The sequence below is a fragment of the Myotis yumanensis genome, unplaced genomic scaffold, assembly GCF_028538775.1.
Source record: "Myotis yumanensis isolate MYYU_CA2020_CCGP unplaced genomic scaffold, mMyoYum1.0.hap1 SCAF_9, whole genome shotgun sequence".
Classification (NCBI taxonomy): domain Eukaryota; kingdom Metazoa; phylum Chordata; class Mammalia; order Chiroptera; family Vespertilionidae; genus Myotis; species Myotis yumanensis.
Window position 1 is genome coordinate 32617244 of NW_027223760.1, and position 19031 is coordinate 32636274.

Genomic DNA, 19031 nt, shown 5'->3' on the forward strand with positions numbered 1-19031 from the left:
AGCAAGGCCTCACTGCCCTGGTGTCAAGCGGAGCCGTGAGGCCTCCCAGCCCTGGGATCAGTGGAGCCACGAGGCCTCCTGGCCCCTGGAGCAGCGTGATAGGGGGGCAGCGCCCAAACCCCCTGATCGCCCTGCAGCTCTGTGTGTGACAGGGGGCGGGGCCACAACCTCCCTATCCGCCCTGCTCTGTTCGTGACAGGGGAAGGCGCCCCAACCCCCTGATCGGCCCTGCTGTGTGTGTGACAGGGTGCAGCGCCCCAAACCCCCCATGAGCCCTGCTCTGTGTGTGACAGGGGGCGGCACCCCAACTCCCCAATCGGCCCTGCTCTGAGCCTGACCAGGGGCTGCACCTAGGGATTGGGACTGCCCTCTGCCACCCGGGAGCGGGCCTAAGCCAGCAGGTCATTATCTCCCGAGGGGTCCCAGACTGTGAGAGGGCACAAGTGGGGCTGAGGGACACCGCCCCGCCCCCCCACCAGTGCACAAATTTTTGTGCACCGGGCCTCTAGTTAAATATATAAATCCCTTTGGGGAGAATAGTATCTATACAATATTGTCTATCAATCCATGCACATGGTATTTTGGTTGAATTATATATAATAATTCATTTCAATAAGGTTTTTATATAATTCATTTCAAAAAGGCTTTTAGAAATCTTACGTCATTTTTTAGACTTATTCCTGGGTCCGCTATTGTGAAATGTATTGTTTTAGATTTTCCTTCCTGTCTGTTGTTAGAATATAGTTTCTTGTGCAACTCATTGTTTATAACTTGTAGATATTTAAAATTAAATACACAATTATGTAGTCTATGAATGATGATAGTTTTATTTCTCTTTCCAATTCTTATGTTTTTATTTACTTATTATTATTTTTTAAATCCTCAATCGAGGATATTTTTCCATTGAATTTTAGAAAAAGTGGGAGAGGGAAAGACAGAGAGAAATATGGATGTGAGAGAAACACATCAATTGGTTGCCTCCTGCGTGCCCCAACCAGGGCCCAGGCCAGGGAGGAGCCTGCAACCAAGGTACACGGCCCTTGACCAGAATCAAACCTGGGACCCTTCAATCCACAGGCCGATGCTCTATCCACTGAGCCAAACCAGTTAGGGCAATTCTTATGTTTTTAAATTTTCTTTTTCTTAACTCAGTGAAGGTCAGGCCCTCTACTACAACTTTAACTAGGAGCAGTTTTAATGAACGACCTTATTTCTCCCAATCTCAGAGGGATAGCTTTCAAAATTTCAACGGTAGTAATTATAAAACTTGATTTTTTAAAAAATAGATGCTCCTTAACACATTTGATTTGCTTCGGGTTTTATGATGAATTTTATCAAGCACCATTTGCAACTATTCAGCGGACCATATGTCTCTTCTCTAACTTGTTGAGATGGCAACACATACAGTAGTCCCCCCTTATCCGTGGTTTCAGTTACCCGCGGTCAACTCCAATCCTAAAATATTTAATGAAAAATTTCAGAAATAAACCATTCATAAGTTTTAAGTTGAGTGCTGATCTGAATAGAGTGATGAAACCTCACACCATCCTCTCTGTTCAGGGCAGGACGTGAATCATCCCTTTGTCCACTGTACCCATGCTGTATATGCTTCCCTGCCACTCAGTCACTTACTAGCCATCTTGGTTAACAGATTCACTGTTGTGGTATGGTAGTGCTGTGTTCAAGAAAGCTTTATTTTACTTAATTATGGGCCCAAAGTACAAAAGTAGTGATGCTGGCAATTCGAGTATGCCTAAGAGAAGCTGTAAAGTGCTTCCTTTAAGTGAAAATATATGTATGTCTAGAAAAAAAAATACTGCCCTGGCCAGTGCTTCCCAGTAGTTAGAGTGTTGGCCCGCACACCAAAGGATCTCTCTCGGGTTCAATTCCCTGTCAAGGTCATATGCCTGGGCTGAAGGCTCAATCCCCAGCCCTGGTCAGGGTGAATGGGGGAGGCAACCAATGTGTTTCTCGAACATCGCTGTTTCTCTTCCCCCCTCCCCCCGCCCCCTCTTTCCCCTCTCTTCCTTCCACTCTCAAAAAAAACCAATAGAAAAAAAATCCTCAGGTGAGGAATGATAAAAAGAAAAAATTTAAAAATGCTATATATAGAGTTCAGTACTATCCTCAGTTTCAGGCATCCACTGGGGTTCTTAGAATGCATCCCCTTAAGATAAGGGGCACTACTGTACATATAGAGACTTTAAGTGCCAAACTCAGTAGTAGAAAAATCATCTGCAATAGAGAGCTATCAAAAAGGTATACTGAATTAAATTCTCATGTATAGTAAAACTTAACTTGAGATTGTGTAACTAACTGTTAATATAAGAAGTACAGTAATGGGTGGAATATTTTAAATATACAAAGCAAGCATGTAAAAACTAAGAAGAAATGAACACTTTCAGTGGTTGGAGAACAGGAATGTAAGGATTATACTAAATGATAATCTCTTTCATACCCGAAGTTCTGACACTATTCCCATAGAAATAGTTATATGATGTGTAAAAAAGCAATTTTGAGTTATTTAGGAATAATTAACAATGGCACATCATCTTTTTATAGGAAAAAGAAGGTATAAAGGCAATAATTATTTGGTATTTACGGAAAAGATAGCATGTTTTTATGAGTGAGAATTAAATTTATACATTATCAGAAATCATGCTCTTTATAAAAAAATAATCATACCTACTTAAGACTCTCCACCCCCCCCCCCCCCAATCTACAGAGAGACTTCTAAGTAGAAAATATAAACTTTAAAACAGAGGAAAAGGGGTTAGACCCAAGTTGACAATACAAAAATATAGGTTCTAATAACTAGTATTTACAATGTAGCTGAAGCTATTAATTCCCTTTAATTTTTAAAGTACATCTATAAGCCCAAACAGAAATTTACTTTGCAAAAGAAATGTAGAAAATACAGTTTAAAAGTCCTAGGTCAATGGAGGAACAACCCCTGGTGGTATTTTAAACTTTCAAAATACTCAAAGGTAAGTAAGTGACTAATTCAAAGCATCTTAAAAATAGAAAGTCAAATTTTTCTGGTCTTATTAATTTAAAGGTTATATATTTAGTGCAAGAAAAAATATGAAACAAGAGTAGAGTATTTCTCCATTTAAACACAATTAAAGCATCTTTTACAATAAGGAGATGAATACTTAAACACATACACACATTAATTTTGGAACAACAGTTTAAAATAGACTGCCAAAATGTTACGTTTTTCTCTCCCTGGAAATGCAGTTTCAAATTTAGCAAGGTAGCCAAATACAACTGGAATAAAACTCCTTACAACATGAACAGGAGCCTGGACACTGTCTACTTCCCAACTGTCACATGACCCTGTACTGATCAGGTATTTGAGACTCATGCTCTATGGACACATTTCCTGATTTTTTGTTTTTTAATCCTTAAGTGAAAATCATGACCAGAGCTTCTGGAGATATAAAGTTAATTGAGTTCAAAGTGATTTTTATATTCTGTATCAAGGGCTTTCCCAGGACCCAGAAAGGAATGTAATGTTACTGGGCATCAATTTCTCTTTCTATATGCGTAGTCTTAATATGGGAAGGAACAAGAATAATAGTTTTTTAAGCCCAAGAGAAAACATGGAAACCAAAATAATCTCAGAGGGTAGAGGGGAGAGAAAAATAATTGCTTAATATTAGGGTGGAAGTTAGATTAAGAGTTTCTTCTGAATACCATACTAATTATGTATGACAGTAAATTAGGTTGGTAGGCAAAAGAAACTGAAAAAGAAAAACTATCTCCCAGAATGTTAATTCTCCACCAAATATTTAAGGAAGAACTGGAACAAATGAGGCTAACTTTTTGGTTCTTATAGTATTAACATTAATACTATAATGTTTCACCTAAAAATAAACTAAAAAAAAAAACAGAAAGCTTCTAAACAGGCTCACCTATTTTGAATTCAGAAGATCTATAACTATTGCTGATCCTGATTTTACAAGTAAAATAGACAAAAAGACTGAGTAAAGGACTTGAAACAATTCAACTTCAGAGTAATACAAAATCCAGTAAGGCTTATTTTAATGGCAATTTGAAGCAGATATATAGGAAGCATGGGAACATAGGTGGATTTCATAAAACAAGGGGATTATGACAAAAAATGTTCACTAAGTACTCAGCTAAATTAAGATCAAGATGTCAAAGGACACAAAATGCACTTTTGCAATTCTAAAGGAGTAAACAAACAACTTTATGATTGGAGAAAAAGGAACAAGGTAAGCATAGTCTTAGAAAAATGCTTTAAAAAACAAAACAATGTAACCTGATTCCTTCCCTCTCTTCCCCATTACTCATAGAATATAGGTTTCCAGTTGTTATGATGGGATCCTAATTAACCCTAATTAGGAAAGCAAGGAACAGGGAATTTAAAAAAAAGTCAGACCTCTGTAGCCTGTTATCTTAGCACAATTTTTCTGGCCTATTATCCAGATACAACTAAATCAAGTTTGCTCTCAGGTTTACTACATTCAGGGATTCAAGCACCCACCACAATGTTCCTTTCTTATCTGTTTACTAACAATCAATTCCTTTAATATCCAGCATATAGAAGTAAGTGATATCAGAAGACGTGAGTGGATGACTAGAGGGAGCTCATTACATGAGAAAGAATAAGAAAGGGAACACAAGAAATACCAAAGACACACAGCTATTTTATGGTTTTGCCTAACAGGCATGTTTTGTCCACCTTCAAATATATCCAGACAAGTATTAACAGCAATAGCCAGAAGTGCAGAAGCACATACCTTAGTGGGACTTCCATTTATTAAGAGTATGATGTAATCCACCCCAGTTTGCCTGGTTCATAAAAATGTGTTTTAACTATAATGAGTGGACCTCATTATAAAAGGAGAGTCTATCTCAAAATACTGCTTAGTCAATGCATTATTATAATTACACAGCTTAACTAAGATCGTCAATAAGAGATCTTAAAAACAATACAATTTTAATTGTAACGTGACTGTAAGATGCTCCCTTCTACAGATGCACAGCACAAAAACAGTTAATGAATATCATACCTAGTTACAATGCATTTTTCAATGTATTCACTATACCATATGGTCATATTGTCCCATCTTATACCATATGGTCATAGAAAGTAGTATCAGGGGAATATAAGTGTTCAGAAGTAAATGTTTAATGCCAAAAGTAGAAGCATATTCATTGGATAAATATTTAACAAGCGTATGTCACTTACCAGAATATTCTATTTTGAGCACCTACAAAGTAATACTTACAAGTATAGGACATGCAACTTTTTCAATTCCCAACATAATTTTATGTTTAAGATGTTTGATAACAAGAGTAAAATAATTAGAAACAACCTAATGTCAAAAAACATGTTTAGTTTAAAAATTGCAGTGTATCTAATGATAGGTAAAATATTTTGCTATATAGTTAAGTTAAAAATATTACAAAACCACATGCATTGTATTGTATTATCTATAATAATAAAAGTATAATATGTTAATTAGACCGGACAGCCGAATGACCTTCTGGACGAAGCTGGGGCTGCCACCGCAGCTTAGAGAGCTGAGCCCCTTGCATGAATTTCGTGCATTGGGCCTCTAGTAAAAGCATAAGATCAGTATATGGATATACGTACATCAAAATGTTTATATAATTATATCTTAGTGACAAGATAACAGATGATTTTGTTTACTTTTTGTACTTAGAGCTTTCTAATTTTTCAAAAATGAATGTGCTTTCCGTCCATAATTAGAAATGTTTTAGTGCAGCTGAAATTTCTGTGAGAAACATTTTTTTAAAAACATATTTCACTGTCAGGTAAGGTAAATCTTTAGAATAAAGCATGTCATTTTACACAAGCACAATTTTTCATTTATTTCCATGCACGTGACAATTAGAAGATATCTCTTTAAGTGAATATAAAGAAGGCAGTTCAAAAATCCATAGTACATTTCAGCTTCCACTGAATTAATACCAACTTCAAATTTAAAATTATTTCTTGGAAAAATTTATTCTACCACCATGACATTGAAATTTATATTTAAAAAAGACCCATTTTTAATCACTTATCCCTCTCCCCATCAAATACATTTATTATCAGCTCTTATAAAAAAAGTATAAAGGAAAAACTACTATTCATTACTAGACATTAAAACCTGGATGAAGGAGGCAGAGGGAAACACTTTTAACTAATTAAAATTAGTTATTCTACTTATTTATGCATTCATTGGTTGTTTCTTGTATATGCCCTGACCGGGGATCAAACCCAAAACGTTGGCATATCTGGATGATGCTCTAACCAACTGAGCTACCTGGTCAGGGCCACAAATTAAAATTTGTTCAAGTATCCTTAAGATTTCAGGAGATATGAATATGCTTTCCGATTATTGGCTATTTAAACTTAAATCCAACTGGCCTAGAGGTACTCAAGCATTGATTCATGAGAATTGCCTAGGAAGTGTGCAAATGCAGAAACTCATGCCCTAGCTCTCACCTAATCAGAATCTTCAGAGGGTGGAGTTCAAACAATCTGGCCCTTTCAAATAGGATAACAGAGATTCTACTTTACAAACACCTTCTCTATATCATTGCAAACTATTCTAATAACTCTGAAACAAAATTCTCAGTAAACAATACTATAATCAGAAAACTACAATTTCATGAGCCATACACACTAATTTATCTACTCTTCTAGATAACAATTTAACAAAACGGTACGTGATCTATAGAGTAAAACAAGCCTAGAGGCACCTGTGCCTGGTAAGACAAAGGCATATCCGATTCATGGAAAAAATAGACAGCAGATGTGACCCCTAGTATTTATCCATTAAAAACAATGTATCCTAAAAATAAATTTCCATGTCAACGGAACAAAGCTGTTTATAAATAAGAAGGAATGTGGAGGTGTGGGGAAGACAAGAGGAAGCTTCAGCAAGTTAAGTACCAAAAGCCAGGAAACAAGGCAAAATGAATGGCAACTGGGGACAAGGAAAACAGAATAAACTAGTAAATGGAAGAAGGGAAGAGCTCTATCCTTAGAATCCAAGAGGAAACCAAGCTGAGCAAAAATGCAAACTGTAAAGTGGAAAATGGTGTAATTTTGTTAAGAAAGAAGAATATATGAGACAATTTAGAGTAGATCAAAAGATGGTACAGAACACATCATGGGCATAGATGGAGGTGGTATAAGAGGATGAAAAACAAACACTGTGAACAAACCGATACTAATTAGAGCAAGCACAGCAAATGAATTTACAAAGTAAAGATGATGAAGCAGGAAAAAGAATTGCATAGACAGAAAGAAGAAAGAATGAAACGTTATGAGAATTGAGAAACAAAATGTAACTAGCAGGAAGGAAAGAGAACTTTGAGCACAGTCAACGGCATAAGCCACGCTATCTGATCAAGAACTGTAAAGCGCAGTTGTTATACCATAGATTATCTCATTACTTGTAAGTATAATGAAGTGTGTTATTTTATGTAATAAAATGCCAAATACGAAATATGATAAATTTTATGTAATAAAAAACACAATGGAAATAAACTCATTTGACAAGGTGATAAGCTCAATAATGCAAAAAAAAAAAAGAGGCTGAGAGAAGCCACGGCTAAAAAGCAAAAAGTGAAAGAAAAAAACTGGGACAGAAGGAAGGACAACAGAAGGAAGGCAATCAAACCTATTTTTAAAAAAACCGGTAGGAATAAATAGAGAGGTGTGAATGGACAATGGAAGAACCACCAGAAAAGTGCCGGCTGTGCAAGTGAAACCTGATGGAATCTTGACAGCTTCAGGATTCAGAAGGTAAGCAGCTCCAAAGCGTTCGGAAGGATTGGTGGAGCGAACAATGGGTAACAATGCCGGGGAGCCGGGGCATGAAGTCGGGGGGCCGTGGGATGCAGCCAAGGGCCCCAAGAGGACCAGGGGACAGAGAAGTGCAGAAAGTGGTCTTCAGTAGATAGGAGCTGAGGTCAGCAGGCGGGCGGGCCGGCAGGTGGGGATGGGGCGCGGGAGCCCCGACCAACCTTCGGAACGCAGGGTCCTGAGCCCGGGATGAAAGGGAGAGTGGCAAGTGGGGGTTGAGGCTGGAAAAAGTACAGAGTAAAGCAAAACCAGCCGCTGGGTAAAACCGGTGAAGAGACATTCCCCCCAAAAGTAGAGAAGTAGAAGGGAGGGCAGCGGCCTGGAAAGGGGGACAGTCCGCGAGAGCAGAGAGGGCGGGATGCGCCCCATCATCCCCAGGACCCTGTCATCATGACCGACACCACGGTACCTGGGGCTGGACGCCCGGCCCGGCTCCGAGCCCACATCTGCCGCCGGGATGCCGCCGCCCCCCGCCGCCCCCCGCCCGGAATAACGAAAACGTCTCGGGGATGCGCGCCTGTCTCCCTCCAGCCAGCCGTGACCTAGGACCAACCCTGAGGCTCGCCCCCTACGGAGAGCCTCCTGCTCCACCACCGCTCCCCGAACCCCCCGGGCAGGGGTGCGGGCCAGGGGAACCCCCCGGGCCATCGTGTGTGTTTACGTAGCGAGGAGCTGCAGGACGGAGAGGGACCGGGGGGAGACGCACCTCCCACCCGCAGAGCCCCAAGGAGAGGGTGGCTGAGGGCGCCGGAGCCCCCAGCGCCACCTCTTCCCCCCAAATAAACACCCGCCGGCCGAGCCGAGACGGGAAGGGTGCAGGGGGCGCCGGCACTCACCTCCTCGGGGATGGCGGGGTCCGCAGCCGAAGAGGCCGCGGCGCCGGCGCCGGCCTCGGGCTCCATGTCCCCGTTGAACAGAGCCTGGCCCTGCTCCGCGCCGCCGTCGCCGCTCAGCGCCGCCATCTTATAACCGAGAGCCGGGGCTCCAGCGACCGCTGCTGGGCGGGGAGGGGGAAGGGAGGCGGAGGGCGGGGGGGGGGGGGGGGGGGGAGGCGGAGGCGGGGGGCGGCGGGGGGCGACGGCCGGGCGGCGCCGGCGGCGGGAGGGCGCTGGGCCACCTCAGGAACCGGCCCGCGGCCCCCAACGCAGCGGAGCCTGAGGGGATTGGGGGAAGGACGCTAGGCGGGGGGCGGGGGAAGGGGGCGGAGACCACTAGAAGGCGCCGCGGCGATGGCGTCACCCGCGCGTCACCGCCGTTACGTCATCCGGGTGCGTGACGTAATCCTAGGAGCGCCCTCGCGCCCTCGCCTGGGGAGGCTTCCTTCGCGTCCTGCGCGCCGCGGCGCTCAGCGGTTTCTTTCCTTCCGCCGTTTCCATGGCTTCGGGTTCCTGCTCGATGCTCCTCGTGGTCCTAAGCCTGCTCCGCAACAGGGACTCCCTAGCGGAGTTCGAGGAGAAGTTGAAATCCTGGAGGGAGGAGGACGGGGAAGCCCATTCTCCTGTTATTTCCTGCACAACGAACGTCCCTGTCATAAAACTAAGACGTGAACCCCCGAGGCTGCCACCGCCGGGTAGAATTTGACAGGAACGCGCGGAGGAACAGCCGGCCTCTCAGAATGATGCGCGTATCCTCCTCGTGCACGGGTCCGGCCTGTTCAAGTGAATCTAAATGGAAGTCTGAAAGGCGTTCGGCCGGTTGTTTCCCTCGTTGGGGAATGAAATGTTTCCTTCTAGGATATTGTTCGTTTTCCAGGTTCACTCATTTGACAAATGTCGGACATGGAGCGCTTTCCAAGTGCTAGGGCCGGCCCGAGGCACAGAATATTCTAGCCATCTGAAACATCAAAACTTTGATCATGTTTGTTTTGAAGAAAACCATTCAAAATATGTTAAATACCGTCGTGCTTTTTATAACAGAACATTCCAAGGCATTCTCTGTGCAAACTATGCATGAAAACTATTAAGGAAGGAGAGAGGTAAATTCCTTTGGAGAGGCCCAGTGACAGAGCGGAATTAAGGAAACCCAGTTCGTTATTAAAAATACATCTATTTTAAAGGAAAAGGGGACTACTCAGGGAGGAAAACACAACTTAAGGAAGGGAGAAATGGTCGTGACAAACATAGTGGAAGTTACTGTGGCTCCTGATGGTGGGAGTTAATCGCTAAAGGAACCTAAAAGTCAAGACATGAGAAGCCCTGAGTGGACTCTGCACCTTTGTGCGTGCCATGAATGGGGAAGTCACCAATGACCTCACTGTATTCAGGATGAGTCAAGAGGTAGAAAGCTGTCCTATTGACCTCTGAAGCAGGAGGTCTGCATATTGACAGAGTCAACATGAGCCTGGGAGCTGACCCTCACTCCCAAGGTAAGAAGTTTGCGAGGCTGCTTGGTTAATCAGAATACCAATATCCCTCCACATTGAAATATACAAAATACGACCTATCGAATAAGCATGGTATGCTTTGTTAGTATCATTGTACTTTCTTCTCCAAGTAGGAAAGTCGCCTGGAGGAACTAAATTTAAATCAAAAGGTGGCTTGGAAAAGTAGAATAAATGAAGATGATCATAAGGGATAATGTCATCAAGCCGTAGTCTGAAGTGCCCTCTTTATTATCAGGATATACTTCTAAGCAGACTAAAATAGCACCATCAGCCAGTTTGATTTCATCTGAAACAAAACTGGCAGGTTTTTTAATTCTCTAACAGACTTATTTCATTTAAAAAAATCAGCCTCTGAAAATATTACATCATTAAAACATTGTCTCAAAGGTTAAAAGTTCTAAGATTATTTTTTTAATTTGTTCCATTTTAAACTATAGTCTTCCTTACTAGCAACAATCTGTAAATCTTATCTTACATGGTTATTTCTTCACAGAATGGCTGATATCACCCAGTTAATATTGCTTCTTGTTAGCTTCCATTTATTCAACACTTTCTGAACTTGTCTTCAAAGTTTGGATATATTTTATTTGATTTCCCTAGGCCATTCTAATGCCCCACAGTATCCAGATGGGAAAATATAAAGAAAGCATAAACTTTGGAGTCCAAAAATCAGGATTTTAGTGTCAGCATGCCACATTTTGGCTATTTAACCTCAAAGCAGGTAAGCTCAAATCACTGTTTTTTGTTGTTTTACCCATTTATTTTTAAAATTTATCTTTATTGTTGAAAGTATTACAGATGTCCCCTCACCCGCCCCCAGCCCCAGGCCTTCACCACACTATTGTCTGTGTCCATGGGTTATGCATATAAATTCTTTGGTTAATCTCCTCCCAGCCACCCACCTACCCCTGCCTTCCATCTGAGATTCGGCAGTCTGTTCCAGGATTCTATGTCTCTGGATCTATTTTGTTCATCAGTTTACTTTGTTCTTCATATTCCACGTATGAGTCAGATCATGTGATACTTTCTCTGACTTGCTTTGCTTAGCATTATACTCTCCAAGTGTTGTTTGAATCTATAAAATGAGAGTGGTAATAATGCCAGGCCAACCTACCTAATTATCATTGTGAGGGTAAAATATTATAGTTTTGCCCTTTATGAAATATAAAGTTACCCTCTCAGTCAGAATTCAGACAAGGCTTTTCTCTGCTCCATGACGTCTGGGAGCTCATGTGGAGGGGTGAGCCTGGGGGGTGTCTCAATGGGTTGGGATGGCAATTATCTGGAGACATATTTCCTCACAGGTTTGGTGGTTGAAACTGAGCAGTCAGCCAAAATACCTAAGGATACTCTCTTCATGTGGCTTGAGCTTCCTCATGGCATGTTTGCCTCAGGGTAGTCAGACTTCTTGCAAGGTGGCCGAAGGGCTCCAAATGCTAGTGTTCCTGTAAGCAAGGTGAAAGCTGTAATGCATTGTATGACCTAGCCTCCAAAGTTACACAGCATCACTTCTGCTGCATTTTATTGGATACAGGTAAGTTACAAAGTCCAGCACAAATTGAAGGAGAGAGGATTTAGATCCTATCTCTCAATGGAAGAAGTGTCAAAGAATTTACATGTATGTTTAATTTACAGACAGATCGTGTTTACAGTAATGTACTGGCTACTCTGTAGAAATGGCTGCTTATGTCACCTTCTCCAGAAGGGATTCTATATTCAAATTCTCCCTCTTTTATCACTGGAAATCACCAAGACATCCTAGTATGCTAATGAAGAAGCCCTTACCTTCTTTCATTAGCTTCTGAAACCCCACTGCATGCAGAAATAAATGCAGGTCCTTCACCATTGGACATACCCTAACTGTCTCCTCTTTGGCACTTCCACCAAAATCACAATGCTGCCACAGGCACGGTTGAGGTGCTGCAATCCTCTACACAAAGCAGTGGCACTGTGTTCTTGGTGCCCAGCCAGTTTGTGTTCTGAGCAGAAAGAAAGCACACCTCCCTTTGTGTTGTAGTATGTCATATGGGCACCAACACAGTATTATCTTGCATTCTAAAGTCTTAACATGCATTTTAGTCACCGTTCTTTTAGGTCTTGCTCACAGTCCCCTTTACCCCAAGGCATTCATGTATTCACAGGAAGCTGGAAAACAAATCTAGGTGAGAAGCACTGTTTAGAACATTGCTCCAGCTGATGACTGAGATACTAAGAAGTCTTGCTGATATGTCTGACCCTCTCTTCCCTGGAGATGAGTTTATTTCCAATTGGCGGGCATTTCTATCTTCAATCCTGCATTCTAATAGACACTGAATAGTTCTACCCGAGAGCCAGACCTACCCAGTTCCAACCGCATTCAATGATGTATAGCTAATAACAGCTTAATATTTTATGTATGAATCAAGGTCATCACTTCAAATACCACATCCTGTATTATTTAATAAATGGCTACTCTCAGAAGCTATTTAGGTGTGAATAGAAAATTGAATCATGAAGTTGATTCAGCACAACCTTCCTACTGAGAGGCATAGGAATTTCCTCTGTGGAATTCCAGACTCCATCTTAATTCTTTAGTGATGGGGACTTCACTAATACTGTACATTGAAGGATAATTATTTTTTCTGAAGTTGAATTGAAATCCGCTTCTTACGATATCCATATTCTGATGTGAGTTTTGCCTTCTAGAGGAACACAGGATGAGCTTATTCTATGAAATTGCTTTCAAACATTTGAAGGAAGTTCTGTTTCCTTTAGTTCTCTCTTCAAAGCGTTTTCTCTTATTTCTGTGTACTCTTTTCAGTGCTCTTAAAATGTGGTCCCATGAATTGAACACTATTCCAGATCTGGTCCAACAGAGAATAGAATCTCTTATTGCTATAACCTAGGAACCGTGCTTTTGTTAATATAATAAAAAACCATATAAGCAACTCCACCTGATTATTGGCACATATGAAACCTATAGTTGACAAAAACCGTTGTGGTTTTTAAAAATAAAATCCTGTTACACCAAGTCTAGATTTTTAGTCTTTTTAGCATCGTTGTCATCTTCTCTACTGAACTCACATTTCCCACACTTTTTAATTCTTAAAGAAAGACCTCGCTTTTAGGTTCATGAAATGTGTTAGATATATTTCTAACATTTACCAAAAGATATTTATATCAGTATGTTATTTCATTTTATAACATCTTGTTTCTACTACCCTGGGATGTGTTAAGATATAGAATTCTTTGAAATAGTCTTTGTGGATTTAGTAATTTGGGATGTTAATTTTTTTTTTTTTACGTTTGCTTATATTGCAAGGTATAGTAGACACATACCGTATGCTACCTTCTTGTATTAAACTAGGGGAAACTAGTACCTGATAAAGGATGGGTCAGAATGGGGTGGAGGATATCAGGTGGGGGGGAGACTTTTCTGAGTATATCTTTTAATATAGTTTACTATAGGAGACATGTAGTAAGTGAAAAAAGTAAAATCTAACAAAATGAACTTAATTGTATACCAAATTAATAACATAACTACACAGAGAAAATAATTCAAGTAGCTTTTGTATGTAGTTTTCTGACTACAGAGTATCATAGATTCACTGTGTCGAATTAGCTAAACTGGAATTGTTTCCCAAAATCCTCTTCCATAATAGAAGACCTGCTTACCTAGTCCTTAAATATATCCCCAGAGAGGGTCCAGAGCAAAGTCTTTTCACCACAGCTATAAGAAATGTGCTTGTGAGGGTAACTCTTAGAACAACAACTCTCCTCTGTAAGCCAGAAATGACAATAACTATTACCATTTTTATGGGATACACACTTAAGGGCGAGGCTTCTCCTGCAGGACCCCTATCACTGGAGTTGTGATGACAGCCTGAGGTAGTGAGAGTCTGACTTGTATTGCAGTCTCTTGTATTCTGGCTCCACCTCACAGGTTGCACGTTATCCCTGTTTACACCACGTCACCTCTACCTTTTCTTCCTATCTGCCTTGAGGATTTTAGATTCCAGCAGCAGACACCTGGCTTTTACATAGACTGTTTAAAAAGCTCCACATTGCCTGGTTGGTGTGGGTCAGTGGTTGAGCGTTGACCCATGAATCAAGAGGTCACTGGTTTGATTCCTGGTCAAGGCAGATGCGTAGGTTGCAGACTCGATCCCCGGGGGGGGGGGGGGCAGCCAGCTGCTATCTATCCCTCTCCCTTTCTCTCTCTCTAAAATCAATAAAAACATATATTTTTAAAAGGATAATAATTTTTTTAAAGCTCCACATTGCACAAGATCAAATCCCTATACATTCCTTACTATTTACATTTCCTGGTGCTTCTGTTTCTGATTAAGTGCTGACCAGAATATATTCTAAGAACAAAATAAACTACAAACAAATCTTTAACTTTATTTAGACGGTTTGTCATGGGTAATGATATTGGTTTTGGAATTATGAAACAATTTGTATTTATTGTGGGATAGATCAAATGAGTATGTACATTGATGTTGGGAATCAGGGTTCTTATGTGGAAAAAGTAAGAAACACATATGGGCCCTAGCCAGTTTTGCTCAGTGGATAGAGCGTTGGCCTGTGGACTAAAGGGTCCCAGGTTCGATTCCAGCCAAGGGCACATGCCTGGGTTGCAGGCTCAATCCCCCTGAGTAGGGGATGTGCAGGAGGCAGCCTATCAATGATTCTCTCTCATCATTGATGTTTCTATCTATCTCTATCCTTCCTCTCTGAAATCAATAAAAAATATTTTTAAAAAAGAAACACATATGGAACACAAAAATTGAAGAAGAAACCTGTGACATTGGATTTGAATTGGAAGTAGCAGCATTAATGTGGGATATAAGTGAAAAAATATATATATGTACACTTACATAGACATATATAATTTTTAAAAGAATATATGCTAGTTAATATATAGAGGAGTTATAGAAATATATATAAGTATATATATGTAGCCCTGACTGGTTTGGCTTAGTAGATAGAGCGTCGGTCTGCAGACTCAAGGGTCCCAGGTTCGATTCCAGTCAAGGGCATGTACCTTGGCTGCGGGCACATCCCCAGTGGGGTGTGTGCAGGAGACGGCTGATTGATGTTTCTCTCTCATCGATGTTTCTGATTCTCTGTCCCTCTCCCTTCCTCTCTGTAAAAAATCAATAAAATATATATAAAAAAGTATATATATGTATATATACAACGTAAGTATAAGTATATGAACCAAATAAGTATATATACATATGTGTATATACACTTATATAGTATATATATTGTACATAGTTGTAGATATAGGCTTAGCTCTGCCCACTGGAAGAGGTGCCTAGGATAACAATAAGTATGCCTGACGGCTGAATTTTGATTTTGAAAATGGCATTCTCCACTAAAAGTAATGAGGGCTCCTTTGAGAAATGGCTGATTCCAGATCTGGGGCAGGAAATGTATAAATTGAGCTTGTACCGGATGCCCCTTGGTATACTCAAGAGCAAGGACATGATAGAATTAGAAAAGCATCATTTTGCAACCACCAATAATTATTCCACATCAGGACCATTAATTGTTGCTAAAATGATTATTGAGTAAAAGACCATTGGTGCACAGGACAGTCATATGCTTTCATAATGCCACCACACATATTTATTAATTATAAATGGGGAAGTATACATTTGCAATGGAGAGATCTGGCAGCCACTAAATTAATCAAACTATTACACTTAGCATCACCAATAAGGTGACAATGTTATGTAAGTCCTGATGGCAGTGCATCATCTATGTGGTATTTGGCCCAAAAAATGTTAAACTTGAATGTAACTGTGACAAAACAATCCAATCTAGAATATGGGACATTTTGTAATACAACCAACACTAACTCAAAAAACAAAATGTCAAGGGCAGAAAGTCAAGGGAGCTATTCTAGACTAAAAAAAAAATTAAAGAGACCTAACAGTTAAATTCAATTACCCTGAATCCTGGATAAGAAAATAAAGTATAAGAGACATTTTTGGAACAGTTGAAGAAGTTTAAGTATGGGCTGTATATTAAATGATAATGGTGAATTAATTCATGTTAATTAATTTAATATCTTTGTTTTCATAAGATGAATGGTGAAGTGTTTAGGGCTGAAATGTTATCAGGTCTGCAACTTACTTTAAATAGTCAGAAAAAATGGAGATAGAAAAATGAAAAGGTGACAAAATAATAATTTGGGAAATCTGGATGAAGGCCTCATCTAGTAGTGTGCTTGTAATACTGTTCTTTTAACTTTTCTGTACATTTGAGATTTTAAAAAAATGTTGAAAGAAATTTTTCTTTTATTATGTAAAAACTAGAGGCCCGGTGCACGGATTCATGCACTGATGGGGTCCCTCACCCTGGCCTGTGGGGATTGGACCGAAACCGGCTCTTCAACATCCTCCAAGGGGTCTCAGATTGCGAGAGGGTGGTTCTCGGTGACACACCCCGGAATCGGGTTCCTTCTCCTCTGGCTCTGGGTGCGTCACCCAAAAACCAAGAACTGTAGCTGCCAAGTCAACCGCAGCTCAGCAACTCCTGTGTTGAACATCTGCCCCCTGGTGGTCATGGCATGTCATAGCTACTAGTTGAACGGTCACTTAGGCTTTTATATATATACTAGAGGCCCGGTGCACAAAAATTTGTGCACTTGGGGAGGGAGGGGTCCCTTAGCCCGGCCTGTGCCCTCTCGCTGTCTGGGACCCCTCAGGGGATGACCCCCTGCTGGCTTAGGCCCACTCCCCAGGGGATTGGGCCTAAGATGGCAATCAGACATCCCTCTGGCAGCCCGGCAGCCCTCAGGGGATGTCCACTTGCCAGTGGGGAGCAGGCCTAAACTGCAGTCAGACATACTTAACGCTGCTGAGGAGGCAGGAGAGGCTCCCACCACCACCGCTGTACTGGCAGCCGTCAGCCTGGCTTGTGGCTGAGTAGAGCTCCTCCCATGTGAGAGCTCACTGACCACCAGAGGGCAGCTCCTGCATTGAGCATCTGCGCCCTGGTGGTCAGTGTGTGTCATAGTGACCAGTCATTCCCAGTCCTTCTGCTGTTAGGGTCAGTTTGCATATTACCCTTTTACTATATAGGATAGAGGCCTGGTGCATGGGAGGGGGCCGGCTGGTTTGCCCTGAATGGTGTCCCAGATCAGGGTGGGGTTCCCGCTTCGGTGTCTGGCCAGCCTGGATGAGGGGATGATGGCTGTTTGCAGCTGGTCACACCCCCTTCAGGGTGGGGGTCCGCACTGGGATGCCTGGCCAGTCTGGGTGAGGGGCTGAGGGCCGTTTTCAGGCTGGCAGGTGACTGAAGCTCCCAACCTCTTTTTTCTTTTTTTTTTTTTAATTCTGGGATTTATTTACCTTTTATGGCTGTCACTGGAGCTGAGAGCCGGCTTTAGCTCTGAGGCTCAGCTCCAGCTCTGAGACCTCGGCTGCTGAAAGCAGGTATCTGGGTTTGTTTGGCTTCTATAATTGAAACACTGTTGCAGCTCCAGGTCTGAGGCCTGGCTGGCTGAAAGCAGGTTTCTGGGGTTTGTTTAGCTTCTATAATTGCAACATTGTTTCTTAGAGTGCAGCTCAGAGGCTGGCAGCGGCAGGCGGGGAACCTTGGATTCCTCCATCACTGGAGCAAGCAAGCCTCCTGTTCACTTCAGCTGCCTGGCTGCCAGCCACCATCTTGGTTGGCATTTAATTTGCATATCGCCCTAATTAGCCAATGGGAAGCATGTTGGAGGTATGGTTAATTACCATGTTTGTCTATTATTAGCTAGGATAGATAGATAGATAGATAGGTAATACAAACTTATGGTAATAAAGCATCATGATAAGTTTTCAAATGAATTTTTTTTAGGCAATTAAAAACTTGTTAGGCATCTATTTACTATTAATATAGCATTAATTTTTACCTTCTTATTTTATCTGCCTAGTATCTATTTATTGGAATGAAACTTTTGCATCATGATTTATAAATAACAAGAGCCCATGAGCCCTGGCCCTTGTTGCTTATTGGTGAGAGCATTGGCCTGCACACTGAAAGGTCTTGGGTTCGATTCCTGATCACAGGCATGTTCCTAGATTGCAGGTTCTCTTTCTGTACCCAGTTGGGGTGTGTGCAGGAGGCAACTAGTGGAGGTGTCTCTCTCACATCAATGTTTCTCTTTCTCTTTTTCTTTCCCTCCTCCCTCCTCCCTCCCTTCCTTGGAAAAGTAATGTCCTGGGGTGAGGATTAACAACAACAACAACAAAACACCCATGAGACAAGATTTTTGCTGAGTCTTTCTGGGTTTTTAATAAGACCCTGTTATTTATCTCTATGAATCAATTAGAAATTTTCTCATATCTTAAATTCTTCGTATTATTTAAATATGTATTTTTTATTTTTTTATTATAAACATTTGCAGCAAAATCTTCCTGGTACCTTCTTGTTCTTAAGATATTTTTATGGTGTCTCATTTTTTACTTCTTCATTTATTCAACAAATATTTATTGCATACTCATTGAGTGCCAGATACTGTGCCAGGCTTTTATGGAATCTGAACAATGACAGTCTTTGTTTGTTTGTTTGAACACCATTGCTCTGGGAGAGCCTTGTATACAGTATACAAGTCTTTAATAGTAACCCAATTTAACAGACATCAGAACTTCAACTACTTTTTTTGTGTGTTTAATGTTGCTAATGTCTCTTTTCAAATCTGTGTTTTGCTTTTGTCTTTGATTCTTAGGTGTGGAGGCCTTTCTGTGTCCTTGCTTCCTACTTCACAGAGAACATAGAGGCTTTACGATGTGAACTCTATTGCTTCCAGCTCTC

At 41.2% G+C, this 19031-nt stretch overlaps 1 protein-coding gene across 4 annotated transcripts in view; it reads right to left on the reverse strand.

Moving 5' to 3' along the window:
* BRAF (B-Raf proto-oncogene, serine/threonine kinase) overlaps positions 1-8836 on the reverse strand; it is a 144877-nt gene extending 136041 nt beyond the window's left edge. For all 4 annotated transcript variants that reach the window (XM_070424037.1, XM_070424035.1, XM_070424036.1 and 1 more), the window contains exon 1: positions 8692-8836. In XM_070424037.1, the coding sequence (XP_070280138.1) occupies positions 8692-8817 (126 nt within the window). In that variant the 5' untranslated portion in view covers positions 8818-8836. The remainder of the gene's footprint in view (positions 1-8691) is intronic.
* Between the last annotated feature and the right edge of the window lie 10195 nt (positions 8837-19031).